This window comes from Ochotona curzoniae, unplaced genomic scaffold, assembly GCF_017591425.1.
Source record: "Ochotona curzoniae isolate NIBS_2020 unplaced genomic scaffold, NIBS_Ocur_1.0 scaffold_1852, whole genome shotgun sequence".
Lineage (NCBI taxonomy): Eukaryota > Metazoa > Chordata > Mammalia > Lagomorpha > Ochotonidae > Ochotona > Ochotona curzoniae.
This window is the reverse complement of record NW_024467087.1, coordinates 30,444,864-30,467,131: the sequence shown is the minus strand read 5'-3', so window position 1 is coordinate 30,467,131 and position 22,268 is coordinate 30,444,864. Positions and strand designations below refer to the sequence as shown.

Sequence of the window (22,268 nt, the reverse complement as noted above, 5' to 3'; positions counted from 1 at the left end):
CCCAAGGTACCAAGGAATAACCATAGTCACTCCTGAAGAAGAAATGGCTATGGGAAAGATGATATTCTAGGGAGAAGGTCTAGATTGACTGAGAGTGTTGTTTTTATAAAAACTTATTTCACAGCAATTAAAGTTCCCTCCTCCTGTTGATAGAAAGAGAGAGACTTTAAAAGTGAGAAGAAACTCAAGGACCTTGCTAATCAGCCCCAGATAATGGGTAAGAATATAGAATTGGAAGCCACAGCCTGGATTTTTATGCATACACTTTTGCAGAACTTGAGATTCTAAAAGATATAAAGCTATCACTTCTCTGGCCTTCTGAATCCAGTTGTTTGCCTTTCCCTTTCAAAAGCATCCATTCTCTCTGTTCTCTGCTTCCTTCTTCACTTGACTGAATAAGATCTGCTTTCTAATCTGGCCCTGTGGTACACTGCTGCAACATCTCAAAATTATCAATGCACACAGGACTCCCAGTACCAGTACAGTCAGATCCATCTCTTTCTTAATGAAGACATTTTGAAGTAATTAGAGATTCTTACATAGTGAATTCTAGAAACATTCCATTTTCTCTCTACAATTGAGTTCCTGCTTGTACCTGACATGGCCACACAGGTCAATGAAAGGAATATATAAAAAGATGCCATGAATGTAATGGGATGCAGCTTTCTCACTGCTGGAGAAGGAGGTCGCAAATACAGAAAAGGGAGAAAAGAGAAATCCCTATGACATTTGGTTAGAACCAGAGTTATTACAATGAAATCATGGTTTTAGGTGGATAGAGATTACAAATATAACCAAGTCAGTAAAGTTAGAGCCATACATGTGCACTGATATAAAAGTTAATACTAAATAACTAAATAGAAAAATTATTTCAAATAATAAAACAATAATGAATAAATATCAGAATATCTCAATCAGTAAATAATCAATGGAAGTAAAAGCTAAGTAGAAAAATTTGATGAAAAGAACAGGATATTGATACAGACCTCAAGTATATCCCTATATTTTATGGGTTTTTTTTAAAGATTTATTTGTTTTTATTGGAAAGGCAGATATACAGAGAGGAGGAGAGACAGAGAGGAAGATCTTCCATCCGTCCGATGATTCACTCCCCAAATGAGCGCAACGACTGATACTAAGCTGGTCTGAAGCCAGGATCCAGGAATTTCTTCCGGGTATCCCACGTGGGTGCAGGGTCCCAAAGCTTTGGGCCATCCTTGACTGCTTTCCAAGGCCACAAGCAGGGAGCTGGATGGGAAATGAAGCTACTGGGATTAGAACCGGCGCCTATATGGGATCCCGGGCGTTCAAGGCGAGGACTTTAGCCACGCCGCCGGGCCCTATATTTTACGTATTAATCATGATTACAAAATAATATCTCAGCGATTCTCTAGTGAAGAAACTAGGCAGAGAGTACGGAAACCAAGTCATCAAATCTGAAATCATCAGTAACGGGAAGCCTGACACTGTGGGCTTTCTGATAAGGCTCATGGAAGAGGACACATCACTTCTGTAGTTGCCTAGCTAAAAATGTGAAACCTGAATCAAACTCTGAGGAACACTGAACAAACCGAATTGAAAGACAGTGCACCAAATACATGACCTAAGGTCCTCAAAAGTATCAAGGTGCAAAAAAGGAATAGCTAAGAGACTGCTTGAAACTAAACACAACTAAAGAACTGGATCCTGTGCCATTGTCCATGTATAACAGGTCAGGATAAATTTAACAGCAGAATGACGAACTTATGCCTGCTTATGAAGGACTATACTATTGTAATGATATAGGGGAAATCAGTGGAGGAGGGGAATTTGGATAAGGAAAATCCCAGAGCCTATGGAACTGTACCATAAAATAATAAAACAAATACTTTTTTAAAAGCAAAAAATAAAAACAGTTTAAAAAAGAAAAAGAGATATTATAACAAATTATAACATATCAGCCTGTATTGGAAACTGACCGGGGGAAATTATGTAGATTTTTTGAAAGATACTGAAAAAAAATTAGAATAGGACCCAGCGCAGTACCCTGGTGGCTAAAGTCCTTGCCTTGCTTGCACCAAGATCACATATGGGTGTTGGTTCTAATCCCACGGTCCCGGTTCCCTTCTAGCTCCCTGCCGGTGGCCTGGGAAAGCAATCGAGGACAGCACAAAGCCTTGAGACCTTGCACCTGACTGGGAGACCCAGTAGAGGCTCCTGGCTCCTGGCTTTAGATCAGCTCAGCTCCGGCCATTGTGGCCACTTGAGGAGTGGATCAATGGATGGAAGATCTTCCTCTCTGTATATCTGCCTTTCCAATAAAAATAAATAAGTCCTTTTAAAACTTAGAATAAGAATAGTCATTTAGGTAACAGCAATATAAGGATGTTCTGATTTTAATATTATACCAATTACATAAAGAATATAATTGCTTTTAAGAAATACATAGTGAGATATTTAGAAGTGAGAGGGTAATGTATCTGCAACTAATCCTTAAGTTGTTAAGTAAATATATATACATACACACACACGTATGTATGTATACACACACACGAGGAATAGCAACTGAGAGATATGCAAGTAATGTCTGAATTTTGGTAGAGCATATAAGTTTCCTGCATTCTTCTTGAGGCTTTTCTAGTCACTGTGAAACTACTCAGAAATTTAAAAATATCCGCAAAACAGATGTTATGGACACTTTCTTCGTTGCATCAATGCCAAATTTGCTTATTTCTATACTTCGTTTTTCCTCTTCCCGATGTTTAGCCATATTTTGGGTTCTACGCTTTGGATCTACCTCTCTGTTTATCATCCTCAATAATCAAACCAGTATGTAATTGCCTGTGTTTGCTGAAGTTGGCTCTTTTTCTGGAACTATCTCTCATGATGTTACCTTCACTAACAGGCACCAAATCACATATGAAGGAAATAACAAACCCAAACACTTCATTCTGAGACCAGGACATATCCTATCCCAGTCACACAGTCTCAGTTTCTTTTGCCTGTCATGTGTACAGTGCTCGTGTGTGGCAGGTGTCTCATTCACACCTACCAGAATCATTTGAAATTGCCGTCTCATTAATATGGAGAATGTTAGGATTACCTTCCACCTGAGAGAACAAAAGACAGCCGCCAATTTTATAGCCACAAAGATAAAAGAATAGTCATGATTTTCAATGGGTTACAAGAAATCATTTGCACCCCTGCCTTCTCTTTAGGCTGCGTCCTTAAGTAAACCATCTCAGAATTCTTTGAACATAAGTAGTGGTATTAAGGAAATCACCATTTTTCAAATAGAAATTATCACATGCCTTTTCCAGATCTAGAAAATGGGTATGTTGAATGACTGTGGTGTTTTTGCTTGATAATAATAATGAGAACTATCATGTTATAGAGGCCCCATGCCAGAAAATGTGCAAGATGTCTTACAAGTATTATCTAACCTAGGAGGCAGACAGCACTATACTGCCTTTACGACTAGACTCTATGGCTCAGGATGACTTGCCCAATTAGTACATTTCTTTAGTGGTAGATCTATAATTTGTGTTTCACATCTCTTTGACTCAAAAACATGTACTTTAGCCTTTGCATCACATTATTATATGAAACCAGTAACAATTCTGCAGTCTTAAACACTTGCTATTGCCTACTTTGGAGACAGATCAATTCCAATGGGAATGTATATAAATGAGGAATTTTCATACCATCTCAAATACACCACTTGCACTTGACTTTATAGACTTAATGTCTCCAAAATCTCCAGAGGGAAATTTTTTCAGCCACACCCAATCACCCTAGAAAGAAAAATGCAGAAAACAATGATTAAACTTAGTTGCCTACATCTTGCAGTCGGTGTTCCTTCCATGTAAAGGTTTATTGTTAAACCATCAATCCATGAAGAGTTTTCCTTCATCTCCCATCCTCCACCATGTGCTATCTTTTGAGCTAAAATGAGACCATATGGAGGGAGAAGTTAAAGTTTAAAATTCCATTAACTCAAGACAGGGAAACAATTGCTGGTATGCACACACTCAGAAAAGGAATGATGCCACTCTGTAATGCCTCCCTTAACTAACTGCAGAAAGTGCTAGGTCATTTCACTTATTCATAGCTAAGTGATGGAGCACCAGGTTTCCTGCGATTAATGGTGATGGTTGGTGGCTGCAATTCCCACTGCCTTGAGGCATCTGTGGAGGGAGATGTAGTGCAGTAAACATTTCCTGCCTTTACTTCCATCCATTTTTCTATTATGGGACAGGCCATTGGGTGTGCATGTTGGGAGGGGGGAATGATATTATGCTTTAATCATAAACTGATCAGTTCAAATATAAATTAACTTTTTATTTGGATGCACAAATGTACTATCATAGTAACATGAGTAATCTAGACTCTCAAAGATACATTTCTGGCTTTTAAAAAGTATAAAACTGCTGTTGTTAAGTCAAAAACAGCAATTATTTTATTGTCTTCACTTCAATACCAGCGCCTGATAGATAATTTTCTTCTACATGCATAGCCTCAAGGATTCATCAGTCATCAAGCCCTATTTACATTCTGTCTACCCCCCAAAAAAATTTAAAAAGCAATACAAATATATAGATTCTTTTTGTTTTGTAATAATAATGTCTTACACTTGCACAACCCTCTCTATTCTTCAACGTGCTTTCGCATCTATTACCTATAGCCTGAAGATTCCATTTCAGGCTGCACCAACTTGTCATCAAAGAGAGATAATAAAGCAGAGAGCTCTGTGCAATCAAAGTCCCAGAATAACAGAGTGACTGCCTTAATAAGGAGTATATCCAGCTGTGACACTGCATCTGGAGACTGCCAAAGGCAAAGGCTAATGGGAGCTGCAGGCATCAGAGTTACTTACAACACTTTGTGTTAGAGAGTAGGTTCTAGCCAAGGAGCTCAAAACACTGTAATTACACAATGACTATAAGAGACTTTAAGCATCTAAACCCAACTGCATCAGCTAGAGCCTACAGAATTCAGAGGCTCAGTTCAGCCTCAATGCCTAGTTACAGCAAAATAGTCCAAGTTTCACCCAGAGATTCTGCAAGTGTGGACCTGGACATTAGCCTCACCTGGAAACTGGTTAGATTCCCAAGCTTGAATAAAACATAAGAAATCAGAATTTGTAGGAGTGGAACTTACTAATCATTATAAGTGTGTGTCCCACCACCAGAGTGCTATCCTTTTCCTTAACGCTGTGGTCCTCTCCTGAGTCATACTATCTCCATTTACTCTTCACAGAGTTTTTCTCATTGAAGTCTGCTATTGACCAGGGATCTAAAAGTAATTGACTGAAATAATGAGCTCCCAACACAAGCTTAATGCTTTACCCTTCAGAGAAAGGCATCCTATAGAGAGATCAAAGGCTAAGTTTTATTAAACTAGAAGAATAGAACTTTAATTGGGAATCTACAAGATCATGCAATGGCTGGAATATATCGGTAAGCAAATGAGTAAACAAAAATCCTTCCTAACATCACTGCAAAACTATTACTTGACCCAATAGTCACTATTGTATGCCATGGCACCTGCATGTGTTGCCTACCAATAAAAAAGATGTTTCCTCCCAATAAAAAAAAAAGGTGCTATGAGTATATCATTTATAGTCAGTGGCAACCATTTGATACACGATAGCAGTGCTGGCTATATTCATGCATTCATGGACACACTGCCATTTACTCATACGTTTCCAAGACACCATGGAGGAAAGGGGTATTCTGCACATCACCAAGCTGCATTTGCCACAGATGCCTCCTCTTCTCGTTAATGTGCAGCAGGGGGTTGAAAGGCTGGAGTTGGGGCTCCAAGAACAGGCAGGAGAGAGGAGCACGTAAAAGCAACTGCAGGAAGATAGCGAGGCGAGTGAACATGCAGGCGCACATGTGTTTCCCAGTAGCTGTACACATGCCTAGTCAAGTGTGCTGCTTTAGACTGCAGGGTGAGAAAGCTATCCCCCTCACCCTATTTCAGGACTCAGTTGGAAGGCTAGATCTCTGTGCTCTTTCCTGCACCATTCTGTTACAAGATCAATTCAACGTAAACAGTGACCTCTTAGCTAGACTGCCGCTATGCAATGCACAACCTGAACATCAGCAGGAGGAACCTTCCTGATTCTGGCTTCCTGCTAACATCTGACACCTTCTTCCTGCAATTAGCCATATTGCAAGCAGAGGTCAGTTTCTGTCTGGTTCATTAACTGCCACAGTTAGTTTACTGCACCACAGGTCATTTTCCTGTCAAATTACCAAATTTGAGATCTGCGAAGGATCTTAAGTATCCTTAGTTCAATTCTTTTTTCTTTTTTTTGAAGATTCATTTTCATTAGAAAGGCAGATATACAGAGAAGAGGAGAGACAGAAAGGAAGATCTTCCATCTGATGGTTCACTCCCCAAGCGGCCGCAACAGCTGAAGCTGCACTGATCTGAAGCCAGGAGACAGGAGCTTCTTCCGGGTCTCCCACATGGTTGCAGGGTCTCAAGGCTTTGGGCTGTCCCCAACTGCTTTCCCAGGCCACAAGCAGGGAGCTGGATGGGAAACAGGGCTGCCGTGATTCGAACCGGCACCCATATGGGATCCTGGCACGTTTAAGGCAAGGTCTTTAACCACTAGGATACCACGCTAGGTCCAGTTCAATTCTTTCACATTTTGATTAGCAAGAGCCTGAAAAGATTATGTGACTTTCCCAAAGTCACAAGACCAGTAATAGCACCAGCGAGCGAAACAGCATCTTCCCATCACTCACTTTCTTGTCCTTTCCTCTCGCTGGATTTATTTGGTTTGGGAACAGAGAGAGAGAGAGAGAGAGTGAGTGTGTGTGTGTGTGTGTGTGTGTGTATTTGTGTGTGTTAAGATTCAAATAATTCTCAGAAGGTCTGTAAGCAAATTTGTTTGGAGTCTGTGTGCATCCTACATCATGAACAATGAGGAAAAGGGGAGAGATGAGCAGGTTTTATCTTCACAACACATGCAGCATCTGTCTGGGTATTTGCTTTTAAGAGAAGAATTGATAAAGTACTTCCCTCTTCACTCACTCACGTTTTAATTAAAAGCAAGGAGTATCAAACTCTATTTGCTAAAGTTTTTAGAAGGAATTTAAAGTGTTTTTGCACTAAGGTCATGGCATATTAAGACAGAGGAGAACTATGTCGTAAAATTGGCAATGCTTCAAACTCCAGAGTGGCCTAAGTGCAGCCACTTACTCAGTCTGAGCCTCTGACTTTTCATTGATAGGAGTTGAATTTACTTGGAGGATTCTTTACATTCTTTTCAGCTCTAATAATCTATGATTCTGTGGAGATTGAGAAAGAGAAGATTGCTGCTGAATAAAAAACAGAGGTGTGTTGAAATAGAATTATACGAGATACCCAAGGTGTAAGGACAGGCGAAGGCTCTATGAACGGGAAAGGAATGGAGAAGAAAGGTCACACACACACACACACACACACACACACACACACCGGGGGAAAGGCTAAGCAACAAAGAATCAGAGTGGGAAAATGGAGAGGCAAAAGGAGTTCATTTGGTCCTCCCTGTGGCTTTCAGAGTTACACTGATGCCCACCTCAGTTCTCACACATTGACTGTGGCTCTTACAGCCAATCAGGGCATGTTCCCCCTACATCCAAGCAGACAGATTCTTAAAAACCAGCAACACAGAGCCGCAGTTTTTTTCATTGTGAATTTTACACTATAACTTTGCACCGCCCCCCTCCAAATAAGGCCTGTCACAATTCAACACAAATCAATTCACAAGATCAGCAAATCAAAGGTAGAAAAGGCCTTGGAGGGCTCAGAGTCAAGTAATTCTCAACAGTGGCTGCATAGTATCAGGGAAATAATAATTTAAAAAAATACCTGCATTATGTATGAACTGAATCAGAATTGCTGGGAGCAGGGCCTAAGCAGAGGTATTTTCAAGCTTCCTAATGAGCCTTTAATGAACAAACAGTATTGGAACTTCGTTCAACATTTCATTTTACAGTCAAATAAAGCAAGTGAAATTTACTTTAGAAACTTACAAGTGTCAATACCTCTTGTATCAGTTCATTCCAGTTGACATTCAAAAGCTATCCAATTACCTTATCTTTGGTCTTTAAGAGAAGTGAAGCTGCCAATTTCCCAATATCTCAAGTTTATACCTGAAGCAAATTTCCTTAGGATTAAATTAAGTCTAATGTAAAAATCCAGCGGGTCTCAGCTGTGAATGTAAGCCAAGCCATCAGGAATACTAAGAAAACATATTCAAGGTCAATCTTGGTGTTACATAGCTATCTTAACCGCTTTGTGAGATTTAGCAATTTACAAAGCACAGAAAACTATTTCTCACAGTGCTGGAGACTGGGAAGTTCAAAATCAAGGCATCAACCAGTCACTTGTCTGATTGAAGCCTGCGCTCTTTTTCCAGCATGATGCCTTGTTGGCGCCCTCACATGGCAAAAGGCAGAATGGCAAGCTAACCAAACACTGCTTTTTAAGAAAGACCCAGCGAAACAGTTAAGTATACATTAGCAGTATGATGCTGGATTTTCTAGCGCTGCCTATACTTACAGTGCCATGATACACTTAAATAGCATCTCACTCGTGGCCCCCTCAAACTTCATGTTATTTTCACAGGCAAAGCACAGCCATCCCATCCCCATAACACCCAAAGTCTTTCTGTTTGTTTGTTTGTTTTTGTTGCTCTATTTGTTTTACATGTAACACCCAAAGTCTTAATTCATCCCAACATGATTTCAGATATCTACAGTCAAACATAGGTGAAATTCAAGGCACAGTTTTTCTGGATGCAAATTACTTTCCAACTGAGTGTGTGTGACATCACAGGCTTCCAAAACGCAATGGTAGGACAGATAGAGGACAGATATTTCTATTAAAAAGAGGGAACAGGTCTGAGATAAGCTCAAAATCTAACCGGGCACACAGGACTAAATCTTGAGGTTTGAAAAAAATCTTCTCTGAATTCATGTTCCACCTCTCAGTCACACTAGGTTGAGTATTGGGTTTCTAAGAATCAAGGAGCTTCTGCCTCCATGGCGTTTCTGAGTGCAGTCCGCACTATAGCTTTCACAGATAAACACTGAGCATCTCAAGTTCTCATAGGCTGGCACTGCATGCTGCTGATTCTACAGGTCTCAGATCATCCAGGCAACCCTGTTCCCATGGTTACACTAAGCACTGCTCTGCTGGTTCTTAGCAGGGACACCAACCATACTTTCACACTGGACATTGCACTATTGGAAACCCTCTTCAGTGACCCTGTTTTTGCCTCAAATCTCTGCCCAAGGTCCTGAGCCTCCTTGAGCTATCCTTTGCCATCTAAGTGCTTATGGCTTGGGCTTTCCCAGCACTTGCATTGTGCAAACCTACAAAATCAGCCCCAAGTAAACATCACTGAGACTTATCATTTACACCTTCCACAGTGATGCTAATAGCTACTGTTGTTCCCCCAAGCATCCTGGATCCTTCGGAAATCATCCAGGCCTCCAGGTCCTAGCGCTCTCGGCCTGTGATGGGAATGGACACTTCAAAGATCTCCAAAATGTCTGGAGAGTCATTCTCCCATCGTCTTCATTAATAGTATCTGACTTTCCTCTATCCATACCAATGTCCTTATCAAATTTTTACTTCAGCATATTTTAGTTTTCTTTCCTCTGTGTATGATTTTTCTTTAATTGTTTACATTTTCAGCCTGAGAATTTTACAGATCTTTACATTCTACTTTCTTTTTGTTTATGAATTCTATCTTTAAAATTCCCTTCTCTTCCCGCATTTTACCATGAGCAGTTAAGAGAAGTTACACAGCATCCTGCAGGCTTTCCCACCAGATATCCTAGGCAATTGTTCTCCAACTTACCTTTTAATTCTGTTTTACATAAACTTTTTAATATGTGTGTGTATGCATGCACATGTGTGTGTTTTCTAGAATAAATGACATGTTTCATGGCCTGGATTTCAAGGACTTTTCTCCACACGCATAGTAAGTACTTGCAGTTAAAAGTTCAAGGGGGAGCGCCTGGTGTGGTGGACTGGCAGTTGAAGTCCTCACCTTGAACGTGCCAGAATCCCATATGGGCACCAGTTCTAATCCCAGCAGCCCTGTTTCCCATCCAGCTCCCTGCTTGTGGCCTGGGAAAGCAGTCGAGGACAGCCCAAGGCCTTGGGACCCTGCACCTGCAAGGGAGACCCGGAGGAAGTTCCTGTCTCCTGGCTTCAGATCGGCACAGCACCGGCTGTTGCGGTTTCTTGAAGACTGAATCATCAGATGGAAGATCTTCCTCTCTGTCTCTCCTCTGTATATCTGACTTTGCAATAAAAATAAATAAGTCTTCAAAAAAAGAAAAGGTCATGGGGGTATAGGTAAGTAGAGTCATTGCTAAGGACAGTCGTTGTCAGGTCAGGAGTATATGGGATTTTTTGCATTACTGCCTCTCAATTTGGGCTTGGCAGCTTGAAAACTCCTGTGATTTTTTTTAAAACAAAATAAATGTCAAACCTTAAGTAAACATAGATAAAACTTTGGAACTCTTATCAAATATCTCAATATTCTATAAAGAGACTACTTCCCAAGTCACTTCCCTGTTTGAAAACTCAAGAAGGCAGCAGATTTGATACCTGATGGCGTACCTCATAAATCGCTATGTTGGAGTTTTCATAGGTAGCTGGAGTTAGACTCCCTGAAGAAAAGGAGAGCCTTGGCGACCTCCCACTTTGAACCTCTGAGATGAGCTGAAAGCTTACACTGGCACGACTTCCTCTCTGTAACAGAAGTAAGAATGAAAGGTTGTAGACAAAACGCTCAATATTAGGGCAGAACCTTGAGCTGTGATGTAGATACTGTATTACATTTTCTATTTCAGTTTTTCATCTCTAAGACAGTAACAGTGCTAGCAAATCCCTATATAACTGGATGCTGACTAATTTTCCCTACATTTCATAACTCCTTGTTTTAATTTCAAAGTTGGTACTTTATTTTGTTCCCGTTGCTGATCAAAACAAAGATTTGCAGGTGCTTCCATTTCCTAATAAGGATTAGAATCAGAAATGTGGGAGGGTAAGAAACAATGTTGCAATTGTAATTTATTTGGGGATCTTCTTTTTAGAGACAAGAAACTGAGATTTAAAAAATCGGTTAAATCAGTTTCCTACAGCTAGTCACTTATTTTGTTACCAGAAGCATTATTTGCCGAAATCTAACATTTTTAAAAATGAATAGCAGAACTAGGACAGAAGCCCACACTCCTGACTCTCAGAATTGACTGTTTCTGTTACATCATCCAGAATGGCATCCATGGAAATAAGATCCACGGAATGGAAGAGAACGTGTATTGTGGTACAACAGATTGACATCGTTTGGAATGTCTGCATTACATATCCAAGTGTTAGCTCAAGTCCTAACTACTGTCTAACTCCGATCAAGCTTCCTGCTAACGCACGTAAGAAGCCACAAACAATGCCCACTACTTTGGCTCCTGCTGACCACATGGGAGACTTTGATGGAGTTCCTGTCTCCTGACTTCAATCTGGCCTACTCCTTTCTGTTGTAAGTATTTGGGGAGGGAAAGAACAGATTTAAGATATCATTTTATCTCTGCCATCATCCTTTCTCTGTCATTGTGCCTTTCAAATAAAATAAATAAATAAATAAATAAATAAATAAATTTTTATTTAAAAAATAAGTGGAGGAGGTATCCTGGAATGCACTAAGATAGCAAAAAAGCAAGTAGATCATCTGCTTATAATTTGTGATTCTTATGGTTGAGTAGACCAAAATCCTCTTCCACAACTTGCTAACTTTACAAGTCTGATAAAAGAAGACTGGGAAATAATGATATGGTATGGTTGAGTGACAAGAGGATGAGGAATGTACAACTGTGTTCACCTTTAAAATTGAATTTCTATTGTCTTCAATTGAACCCGGAGAGCTAGCAGTTGCATTTGGCATTAACTAGGGCAACACCCACTCCCCAACTCCACTGCCCTCATTTTATTAGGAATAAATTTAAAAAGGGATGCATGGGCTTGAATAATAATCTAAGAATATTAATATCATATGTCCTGGCCCTGTGCTCTTCCTACCACATCACACTTTATTTCACTCTTACCAATAAAAGCAATCTTAAGTACTTTCCAACATTCTTTCTTTAATGGTCTTTGATCAGCTGAAGATCATTAGTTAACTCTGACCTGACTTAAGCTCCTGTTAGCAAGACTATCACAGTCAGAGGCCTGCATTCTGGCCCAGTGGATTAAGACACTACTTGTGACGCCAGCATCCCCTCTTGGAGTGCCGGTTTGAGTTTCAGCTATTCTATTCTCCACTCCAGTTCCCTACCAAGTTGCCTGGGAAAGCAGAAGATGGCCCAAGTCCACGTGAGAGACTCAGGTGGAATTCCAGGCTCTTTGTGCTGGACCCAGCTCTTGCTGTTACAGGCATTTGGGGAATGAACTAGCAGAGGAAAGATCTCTCCCTCCTTCCCTCCCTCCCTCTCTGAAATTTGTGGCATAATGAGCTACTTGCTGCTTGCAATGCCAGAATCCCATATAGGAGCACTGGTTTAAGATCAAGTCTACATTTTTGATATAGCCCCTTTCCAACATGCATGAGAAGGCAGCAGAGGATGGACCGGTACTTGAGTCCCTGCCACCCACCTGGAGCAAGCTCTGTTTTCAAGCCTTTGGTACTACCTAGCCCTAGATGAGGAGTACACAAGTGCATGGATGATTCTCTCTCTCTCTCTCTCCTTCAAACAATAAATATAAGTAAATCTCCCCAGCTGTAGGCAATGGCCTAGGTTACATTGCACCTAGACAAGTGTTACAAAGCTTGGAGAAAAGCAGTCTGCAGCTGGAGGGCATCCTAGGCCTGATTAATGCCAAATTTGTGTTACCTATATCTGTGTGCCAGCATGATCATCTTTTCTATTTTACTTTTTAAGATTTGTGGGGGGCATGGGTCCGGCGCAGTAGCCTAGTGGCTAAAATCCTCACCTTGCTTGCACCAGGATCCCATAGGGGCAGCAGTTCATATCCGGTTGCTCCACTTCCCATCCAGCTCCCTGCTTGTGCCTGGGAAAGCAGTAGGCCTTGGAACCCTGCACCCAAGACCTGAAGAAGCTCCTGGCTCCTGATTTCAAGTCAGTTGAGCTCTGCCCGTTGCAGTCACTTTGGGGAGTGAACCAGCAGATGGAAGATCTTTCTGTCTCTTCCTCTCTCTCTAAATCTGACTTTCCAATTAAAAAAGAAAATCTTATACAAAAAGATATGTGGGAGCAGACACTGGCATGTCAACAGACAGGGTCTGGAGACCTGGGCACAAGTGTATATAGGCTCCAGGTAGTCAGGCACGGCCCCAGGCTGGCACCGCACACAGCCAGAGGACTGGGCTTGGGTATCTGCACTCTAGTGGGCATGGGGGATTCTGGATTTCTCAAGGTAACCAGTCTGGAGATGTGTAGGAGGGGGGACTGCTGAGGGAGAATATGATAGGTGAGGCATGACTTCTGGGGAACTTCCATCAATCTGGCTACTGTAAACGAGGGGGTTGAGACTGAATAGTTAAGAGGAGGGAAACCAGAGGACCTTTTGGAGCCAAACTAATACACCCACCCACAGAGGAGACCTGAGCTAGGATTGTTGATATCAACCACCACGTGTACCACAAAAGTCATGGCTAGGGTGCCTGCCTAGTAGGGCTTGATCACAATACCTGCCAATGAATGTTGGGGCAGGGAGTGGACCATGTTAGGCTGGGACATGAAACTAACCAGCTCACAAGAGAACTGGATCTGGGAGCAGATTCTGTGGAGGAACGTGGGCTCACCCCTGTGGGATTGCCATACCAGCTGGTTTGTTTGATGCTTGGGGTAGTGACGGGCTGAACTAGAACAACCACTGAACTCAACAACACTGATGGGCACTGGCATTGGGAACAGGCCTAACTCATCCAGGCTGTGGTGCCCGCATGCAAACACAGGAAGTTGGTGTGGGGTGGGCCAGGCTGCAACATCCACCAGCACACACAAAGGCCAACACTAAGGCCTAACACCTGCTAGTACACAGGAAATCTGTGACTAGAAGAGGGCCTGGCGGGGGAACTTTGGGAACTTCCCTACTGGGCTATCACTCCCACTAGTGAGCACGTGAGTCAGGGCTGGGTGCTGGTCAGACCAGACAGGGCTGCTTCGCTTGTTGGCACGTGTGTGGGTTGGCTCTGTAGGGGGTGAACCAGGAAGGGACAGGCAAAACCATACCACAGTGGCGCTTGCAGGAGCCAGAATGAGGTGTGGGTCACACTGAGCAAGGCTAGGTTATCAAACTTACCAGTGGGCATGAAAGCCAGGGGTAAGGACAGGCTGGGCAGGGATAGACTGCAGCACCCACCAGTGAGAGTTGGGACTGGGGACAGGCCAGGCCAGGCTGAACCATCTGATGGCAAAGGCCACACTGGGTCAGAGCAACCATGGCATGTGCAAAATCTGTGGCTGGGAGCGAGCTTGGTCAGAGAGCTAAAGAGATTCCTTGGCAAGGCTATGGTTCCCACTAGAGAGCACAAGAGCTGGGAATGGGGGCAACAAACTGGGCTGGACATGGCAACAACATCCCTGGACATAAGTGTGGACTGGGTTTGGGGCATGCCAGACTGAGCTAGACTACAGCACCCATTGGTACTCACAAGAACCAGAGTAGGTATAGAACATGCTCTACATCAGGGACCCTGGGACGACATTGGGTGGCCTTCCCACATTCCCAGGTACTAACACAGTTGGGTCCCTGGGAGTGACTGTCTCCCCTTGTCTCTCCACTTTCTCCAGATACCAAAAGAAAAAGGGAGTTTCAATGCAGATTTCTCATCTACTTTCCCCCCATTCCTTGACCCTCACCACCATAATTGATGGTCCACATGGCATGTATCCCTCTCAACTACGTAAACATCATGAAAAATAAAATGAATTCATTTCTTTAAAGTCTTAAAGTAAATTTGCTTTTAAAGGTGACCCTCTCTGTCTTTTCCACTCTCACTGTCACTCTTACAATAAAGAAAGAAAGAAAGAAAGAAAGAAAGAAAGAAAGAAAGAAAGAAAGAAAGAAAGAAAGAAAGGAAGAAAGAAAGAAAGAAAGAAAGGAAGGAAGGAAGGAAGGAAGGAAGGAAGGAAGGAAGGAAGGAAGGAAGGAAGGAAGGAAGGAAGGAAGAAAGAAAGAAAGAAAGAAAGAAAGAAAGAAAGAAAGAAAGAAAGAAAGAAAGAAAGGAAGAAAGAAAGAAGGAATTCTTTAAAAAAAACCTGTCACAGTCAACTTTAAGAAAGTGGTAGGGCCAGCACAGTAGCCTAGGGGCTAAAGCCCTCGCCTTATAAGCACAGGGATCCCATATGGGTGCTGGTTCTAATCCCAGCAACCCTGCTTCCCATCCAGCTCCCAGCTTGTGGCCTGGGAAAGCAGTCGAGGACGGCCTAAAGCCTTGGGAACCTGGACCCACGTGGGAGACCTAGAAGAAGCTCCTGGCTCCTGTCTTCAGATCGGCTCAGCTCCGGCCTGGGTAGTGAAGCAACAGATGGAAGATCTTCTTCTCTGTTTCTCCTCCTCTCTGTACATCTAACTTTCCAATAGTAAAAAAAAAGAAAAAAAGAAAAAAAAGAAAAAAAAGAAAGAAAAGAAAGAACGTGGTAAACTATTCCCAGGGGCTGATTTCTGAAATTCCAACAGTTCAAAATTCAAAAAAAGATGTAAAATTTCACTCTTACATCAACCTATACTCTCCCAGAAAGAACAAGACGAGGGAGGAATCTACAACACTTTCATTCTTTATTTTCATATCTCAGCAGAAGTACCTAGGTCTGTATATTAAGATATAAACCGTCCATGAAGGGGAGAAAGCAAGAGAAACATGACAAAATCCACATACATTTGTACATCAACTTCATTTTCTTCTAAAAAGCTTCCTTTTGTAATCTGACCTCTCCTGACCTATCAGATTTTCTAGACTGGATTAATTTTATATTCACTGAGAGTTTGCACTTTCAGACATTCCACTTGGATGGGATTCTAAGCTTGGCTTCTTGACTGATTAGACACAGCCAGCTGCATGTTTGTGACTACACAGCAATTAGGGAAATTGTATGCCTGCCTTATCTTTCCCCATCAGAACCCCTGATACAAGCCAAATACCAAAATGGATCCAGAGGCTAAGAACTATTTTCTTCTAGGACAACGCCATCCTTTTCCTCCTAGGCCAATATAAAAGAGAGAAAGAGTGATTTCTTATAAGGTTATTAAAATTCCTGCTAGTATGCATTGTTCTGACTCATACGAAGAAAACGGATGATGATTGTTTTTTTTTTATTCTCACTATGTCAAAATCACACAAGTGAAAATAAAATATCCATATCATGAACACTACTCTTGTTACTTGTGGTGATTTCATGAGAACTGGCAACTGCTTGTAACTTCAATACAGAGAGAGCAAATCTAAGTGCAGGCCTTATAGATTGCACGGGACTGTTGCAAGACCCATACCAAAAAAAAAATTAATTCAATACAAAATTGTGTTATGCTTATTTTTTTCATATTTTTCATTCAAAACATTGAGATACTTGATAGGAAATGTCATTTTAATGTATATACCCTTCAAGAAAAGATTTTTAAAACAAATTTCTTGCTTCTGAGAAAAATTGTGCCATATTTTGATACACTTAGACAACGGCTTCTAGTCACCTGATTTTACTACTTTTTAAGCGTTCATGGATTTTAAATTATCTTCTCACAGAAACAAATATTTTATCTTGGTGCCGTGTTACATATGAGGATTGCTTCAGAATTTGTATTTCAGCATTTATACCTCTCTATTTCAATAGAAAATTTTATACAAGGCATATTTAGTGTTGAGAATCCAGACAAGTTCCACCACCATAAGTCATAGGATCCTTGGATGGCATCAAATATGGAAGGTAATAGCAATAACGATTTGTGGCATAAGCATAGACTGCAGATTTCAGTGACAGTAGTAGCTTTTGTTTTCAACAATGCTTTTCCAGGAACATGATTTGAACAGTATAATGTTTATAAATCAGAAGTAAATCAACAATCAAAAAGTTCATTTGACTCCATCTGCACACAGATTACCAAGAAAATGCATTCTTAGTCAGCCAACTAATTCAATATGCTTTTCAGTGCAATATTTAGGCAAATGCCCAGAAAACAATTCTCAAATCTGGTACATGGGATTAGCAACAGTAAAGGATATATGGGTGCAATATGATGTGCTTACATCCCCATATTTTGTCACAAAACTTACTAAAATATGAAAAGACTAGTGTCTACTGTGGCTACAGACTAGCACAAACAAACCTACCAGCTACCTCCAATAAGACTTTTCCCCATATATTCTCTTCTCCAAGTTCCTGTTTATGTTGTGTTGTCATTCTAATATGCCTAAAGGGCAAGGCAGGTAGCGCAAGTAAGTAAAATAGCCTGAGTATAAGGTATTTGCAATGGGGATGGTATGATGGCTCAATTGGCTATCCCTCTGTCTGCTTCTGCCCACCTTGCTCCCTCTTATGGCTTGGGAAAACAGTAGAGGATGATCCAAAGCCTTGGGATACTGCATCCACCTGGGAGACCTAGAGGAGGCTCCTCATGGCTCCTGGCTTTGGATCAGCTCCGCTCTGGCCATTGCAGCATTTGGACAATGAACCAACAATAGAAGATCTTTCTGTCTCTGTTTCTCTCTGTGAAACCTACCTTTCCAATAAAAAAATATTTTTCATATTTTAAAAAATATTTATATCCTTTTTAAAAAGAAATAAATTATGCAATGATGGAAACCTGTCAAATAGCAAAGAACATGCCTCTTGCAAAAAAAGATAATTTCTATGGAATTACAGCTGATTGCCATCATACTACCCAACGTTGAAGCACCTTTCAATTTTAGAGAAAGTAAATTTTTATGCATGGCTTCCTAATTTCAGAATTCTTGCTACTATCTTTGGAAACTGTGAGAGCCAATCAAAAGTGGTTACCCATTTATAACCTGTGACCTACACAAATTTTGTCCTTCTTTTGAGATTCAGTTTAGATAACGAGTCTATGAAAAGCTTTTCTCCACTTACCTGCCTCATCTGAAGTTCTATTGTATTTCTAGTTTCTTTTGTGCACCAGGACACTTCTTGAATCTCTGTGTGGTGTCATTTGTTTCTCTAAGTTGTCTGTAATCTTCTGAAAAGCAGGGACTACATGTCATCTCTCACCAAAGCCTCATGAAGGACGCCTCTAGCAGGCCCTTAGTGAAGATTATCACTTCCAACATAACCACAATCAGTAAGGGTTCATTTTATGGTGTAAGCTTGACTAAATTGAGGAATAGCTAGAAGTCCGGAATGGCATAACTTTGGGTGTGTCTTGTGAATGTATTTTCAAATATGATTAGCAGGCGAGCTTACATGGACAGGTGGGAAGGCCCAGCCTCGATGTGAATAGATATTACCAACTGGCTGGGGGTCTGGAGAGACTAAATCTAGGACATGGCTGAGTCTTGCTTCAGAAATTAGTCGCTGATCTTTGTACTTAAGAATTTAGAACAGCAGATCATCTGGTATTACTCCGATTTCTAGGCTCAAATTGAGAGCTACACTATCAGCTTCCCTGGTTCTAAAGCCCTCTTACATGAACTCAACCATGCCACGAGCATCCTAGTAGCTTCAATCCACAATTTATTGTGTAACTACCTAGCTGCCATAATCACATGAGTCAGTTATCCTAAAAACCTCCCTTCATATGCCACAATACATGTCTATTGATTAAGTATCTACAGAATGCTGATTAGTACACAACCAGGAAAGAACTCCTTTAGGAACTAAACTCTCTTACCAGTTGCTTCATTTGCCAAAATCTTAATAGAAACACCTGGGGGTGCTATGATGCTATGTGGTAACATAATAAAAACTATACCTCTGCCTTTGAAGAACTAACACTCAACGGTGGAGTCAAGGGGCGGGCATATTGGCCTAGCGGTTATATTCTGAGATGCCTGTGTCCCATGTCGGAGTGCCTGGGTTTGATACCCACTTCTGACTCCAGTTTCCTGCTAATGTGCACCCTGAAAAACGGTTGCGAGAACTCAAGTAATTGGGTCCCTGTCACCTACTTGGGAAACCAGGATGGATTTCCCAGATTCCACATTCAGTTTCCAATTCCTTTTCCTGGCAGTTGCAGTCACTGGGAGAATGAACCAGCTGATGAGAGTGTATTCTCTCTCTCAAATAATAAAAATGTTTAAGTCATCAATTAAAAATAATATTGAATCCAAATACACAAATAAGAACTGCAAAGCTCAATTGTCCCTCAAAATACACTGCATTCTCTTTGACAATACAGTTCTAAGTGCTACCTAATAGAAATGCAATGTGGTCCACATATGCAGCTTCACATTTTATAGCAGGTACATTAAAAAAATTTATGCATTACTGGTGGGACGCAAATTAGTACAACCATTATGTTGAACAGTATGTATTTTCCTAAAAACACTAAAAGCAGACCTATTATATGACCAATATACCCACTTTTCATCATTATTCAGCGCTAGGTTCACACTTTTCACCATCACAATAGCAAAGATACAGAATTAATGTAGGTGTTCATAAGCTGATGAATGGATAAGCAAAATGTGGTATATATACGCAATGCAATATTACTTGGCCATAAAATGGAATCAAATCCTGTTATCTGTGGCTAAATGTGTAGAAATGGAGAACACTGTGTTACATGAAATAAGCCAGGCACAGAAAGACGAATGTCATGTGTTCTCACTCACATATGAAAGCTAGAAAAGTTTATCTCATGTAAAATGAGAGTAGTATAGTGATTACTAATGAATTGTAATAGTTAAGAGAAAGGAGGTTGGATAATAAGTATCAAAGTAGAATTAGAAGAAATAAGTTTTTGTATTCTACAGGATGGTCAGGTGACTACAGTTTACACCTTATATACTTTATTAGAAACATCAAAGCACTTTTGGTGTAGTGTTAAATGAGATGTCCACATTCCATCTTTAAGTGAAAATATCCAATACCCAACTCTGTTTCTAATTCCAGTGTTGTGCTACACAGAGGAAGGCAGAGAGGGCTAGCTCAGCCTGGTTTCTGCCAACCCTAACGGGAAACCCAGATTTAGTTCTAGGCTCCTGGCTTCATCCTGGTCCAATCCCTGCTGTTACAGAGATTTTGAAAGTAGAACAGTAGAAGGAACATTTCTGTCTCTCTCCCTCGCTCACTCTCTATTTTGCTCTTTCTTTGTCTCTATCTCTCTGTCTCTCACAGGCACTAAATTATCATTTGAACAGATTTGTTTATGTATTTGAACAGCAGAGTTAGAGAGAGAGAGAGAGAGAAATAGCTCTTGGTTCATTCCCCAAATGACCACAATGACCAGGGCTGGATTGGGCCAAAGCCAGGAGCCAGGAACAAAGACCAGGTCTTCCACATGGTAAACAGACCTAAGCGCTTGAGCCATCGTCCTGATTTCCCAGGTGCATTAGCAGGGAGCTGGATCGGGACTTGAATCAGTGCTCATATGGGATGCCAGTGTCTCAGGTGATGGCTTACTCACATGCCATAATGCTGTCCCAAATAAATATTTTTCAAAGGCTATAATAGAGGCACAAGAAATATCAAGGTATAAGGAAATGATAAATGTTTGAGAGCATGAAGATGCCTACTGTCTCATTTAATCATTACACTGTAAAAATGTATCAAGTTGTGATAATGATAAAGTAAAAGGAATTAATTAAAATGATTTTCTTATTTAACAATATGTCTAAAACATGTTTTAGGTTTATTTAAATATAATTTTAAATATATGTAAATTTAAATACATAAATATGAATTGATTTTTTAAAAATTTAGTGACATGCTTTACATGATATATACTACTTTGTAAACAATTATTTACTTAAAAGACAGAGTTACAGAGGGACGGGAAGACAAAGGAAAAGAGGAATAGCTTCAATTTATTGATTCACTTTCCAAAAGACTGCAACAGCCAAGGTTGTCAGGCAGACACCAGAAGCCAGGAACTTCATCTGAGTCTCCCATGTGACTTACAAGGACTCAAAGACTTGAGCTATCACCTGCTGTTTCCCAGATGTGTTACCACAGAGCCATGTCAAAGGACCCAAACCAGTATTTGAATATAAAATAAGGGTATCCCCTGTGGCAACTTCTCCCACTGTGCCACAATTTCAGCTCCTATATTATTTTCTACAGCCAGCGAATATGTTACTTTCACAACACATCACAATTCAGACTAGCTGCATGTCAAGTCCTCCCAAGTTTGCTTGTGGTAGGCACCTGCAAAGGGGTCATACTGGACAGTTCATTATGAAAAGGGGATACTCCTTACCTTGCTGCCAAATTGGGGATTGATAAATGTCACATCCTCCAAAGTCAGTAGAATTTTGTTGGGTCCTTTAATCAACCGGATTTTATTTATACGACGCCTGAAACAAACATGAAGTCAGAAGGTCAAAGCTACAGTTAATTTGCCCTTAGACAGCAGTTACAGAATATAAAAGATATTGATAGGATAACCACATGGATTTTTATCAAAGTACCCACAGCAAAGGGCAGCAGCATCCCTAGTCCTCACAATTTGCAGTTACAAAGACCAAAAGAGAAATGAAAATGCTCTCCAAGAGGCACCAAGGCAAGTGGGGAAGATCTTGCCTGAGCCTAGTATTTCAAATTAATAAGTAAATATTACACATCAAGGGTAGATTCCAAACAACGTCTCTTAAGACTTTATAAGAACTCAACATCTTTTATTTATGCCCTAGTATTTATCATAACTATTAGAACTGAGCAACATCAATCTCCGTTTTATCAACAAAAACACATTAAAGAAATAAAACGAAGCAAATTATATGAGATTCCTTAGCGTGAGGCAGAGTTGGAACTTGAATCCCCCATTCCCTGGCTGTTGGCCCAGGTTTCTGCCCATAAGACCACTTGTCTTGCAAACTTGCATCTGTGCGTTGCCAAAGTAACAGGTCGAAAAGTGGAAAAATCCAATCAGTTGGTTCCTTTGTCTACATGATTCCAAACAAGTAGTTTTTTTTTTCTTTCCTTTTACTGAATTGGTCTCTTGTCTGAGTATTGCATAGACACAGTTTAAACCTGATTGTCTCCAAATATGCCCATTAATTTGCAGTGAATGTAATTGCTTTCTATACACACAGGAGTTCTCCATGTCTACCCACACAGTCAGGTAGGTCTAACCAAGAAACT

The 22,268-nt window shown here is 40.8% G+C and overlaps 1 protein-coding gene across 1 annotated transcript in view; it reads right to left on the bottom strand.

Annotated features, from left to right (window-relative positions):
- GUCY2F (guanylate cyclase 2F, retinal) overlaps positions 1-22,268 on the bottom strand; it is a 110,945-nt gene that overhangs the window by 49,961 nt on the left and 38,716 nt on the right. Inside the window, exons 6-8 of the mRNA XM_040999789.1 lie at positions 21,385-21,481; positions 10,621-10,752; positions 3,684-3,773 (exon numbers count right to left, since the gene is read on the bottom strand). Of these exons, the coding sequence (XP_040855723.1) occupies positions 3,684-3,773; positions 10,621-10,752; positions 21,385-21,481 (319 nt within the window). The remainder of the gene's footprint in view (positions 1-3,683; positions 3,774-10,620; positions 10,753-21,384; positions 21,482-22,268) is intronic.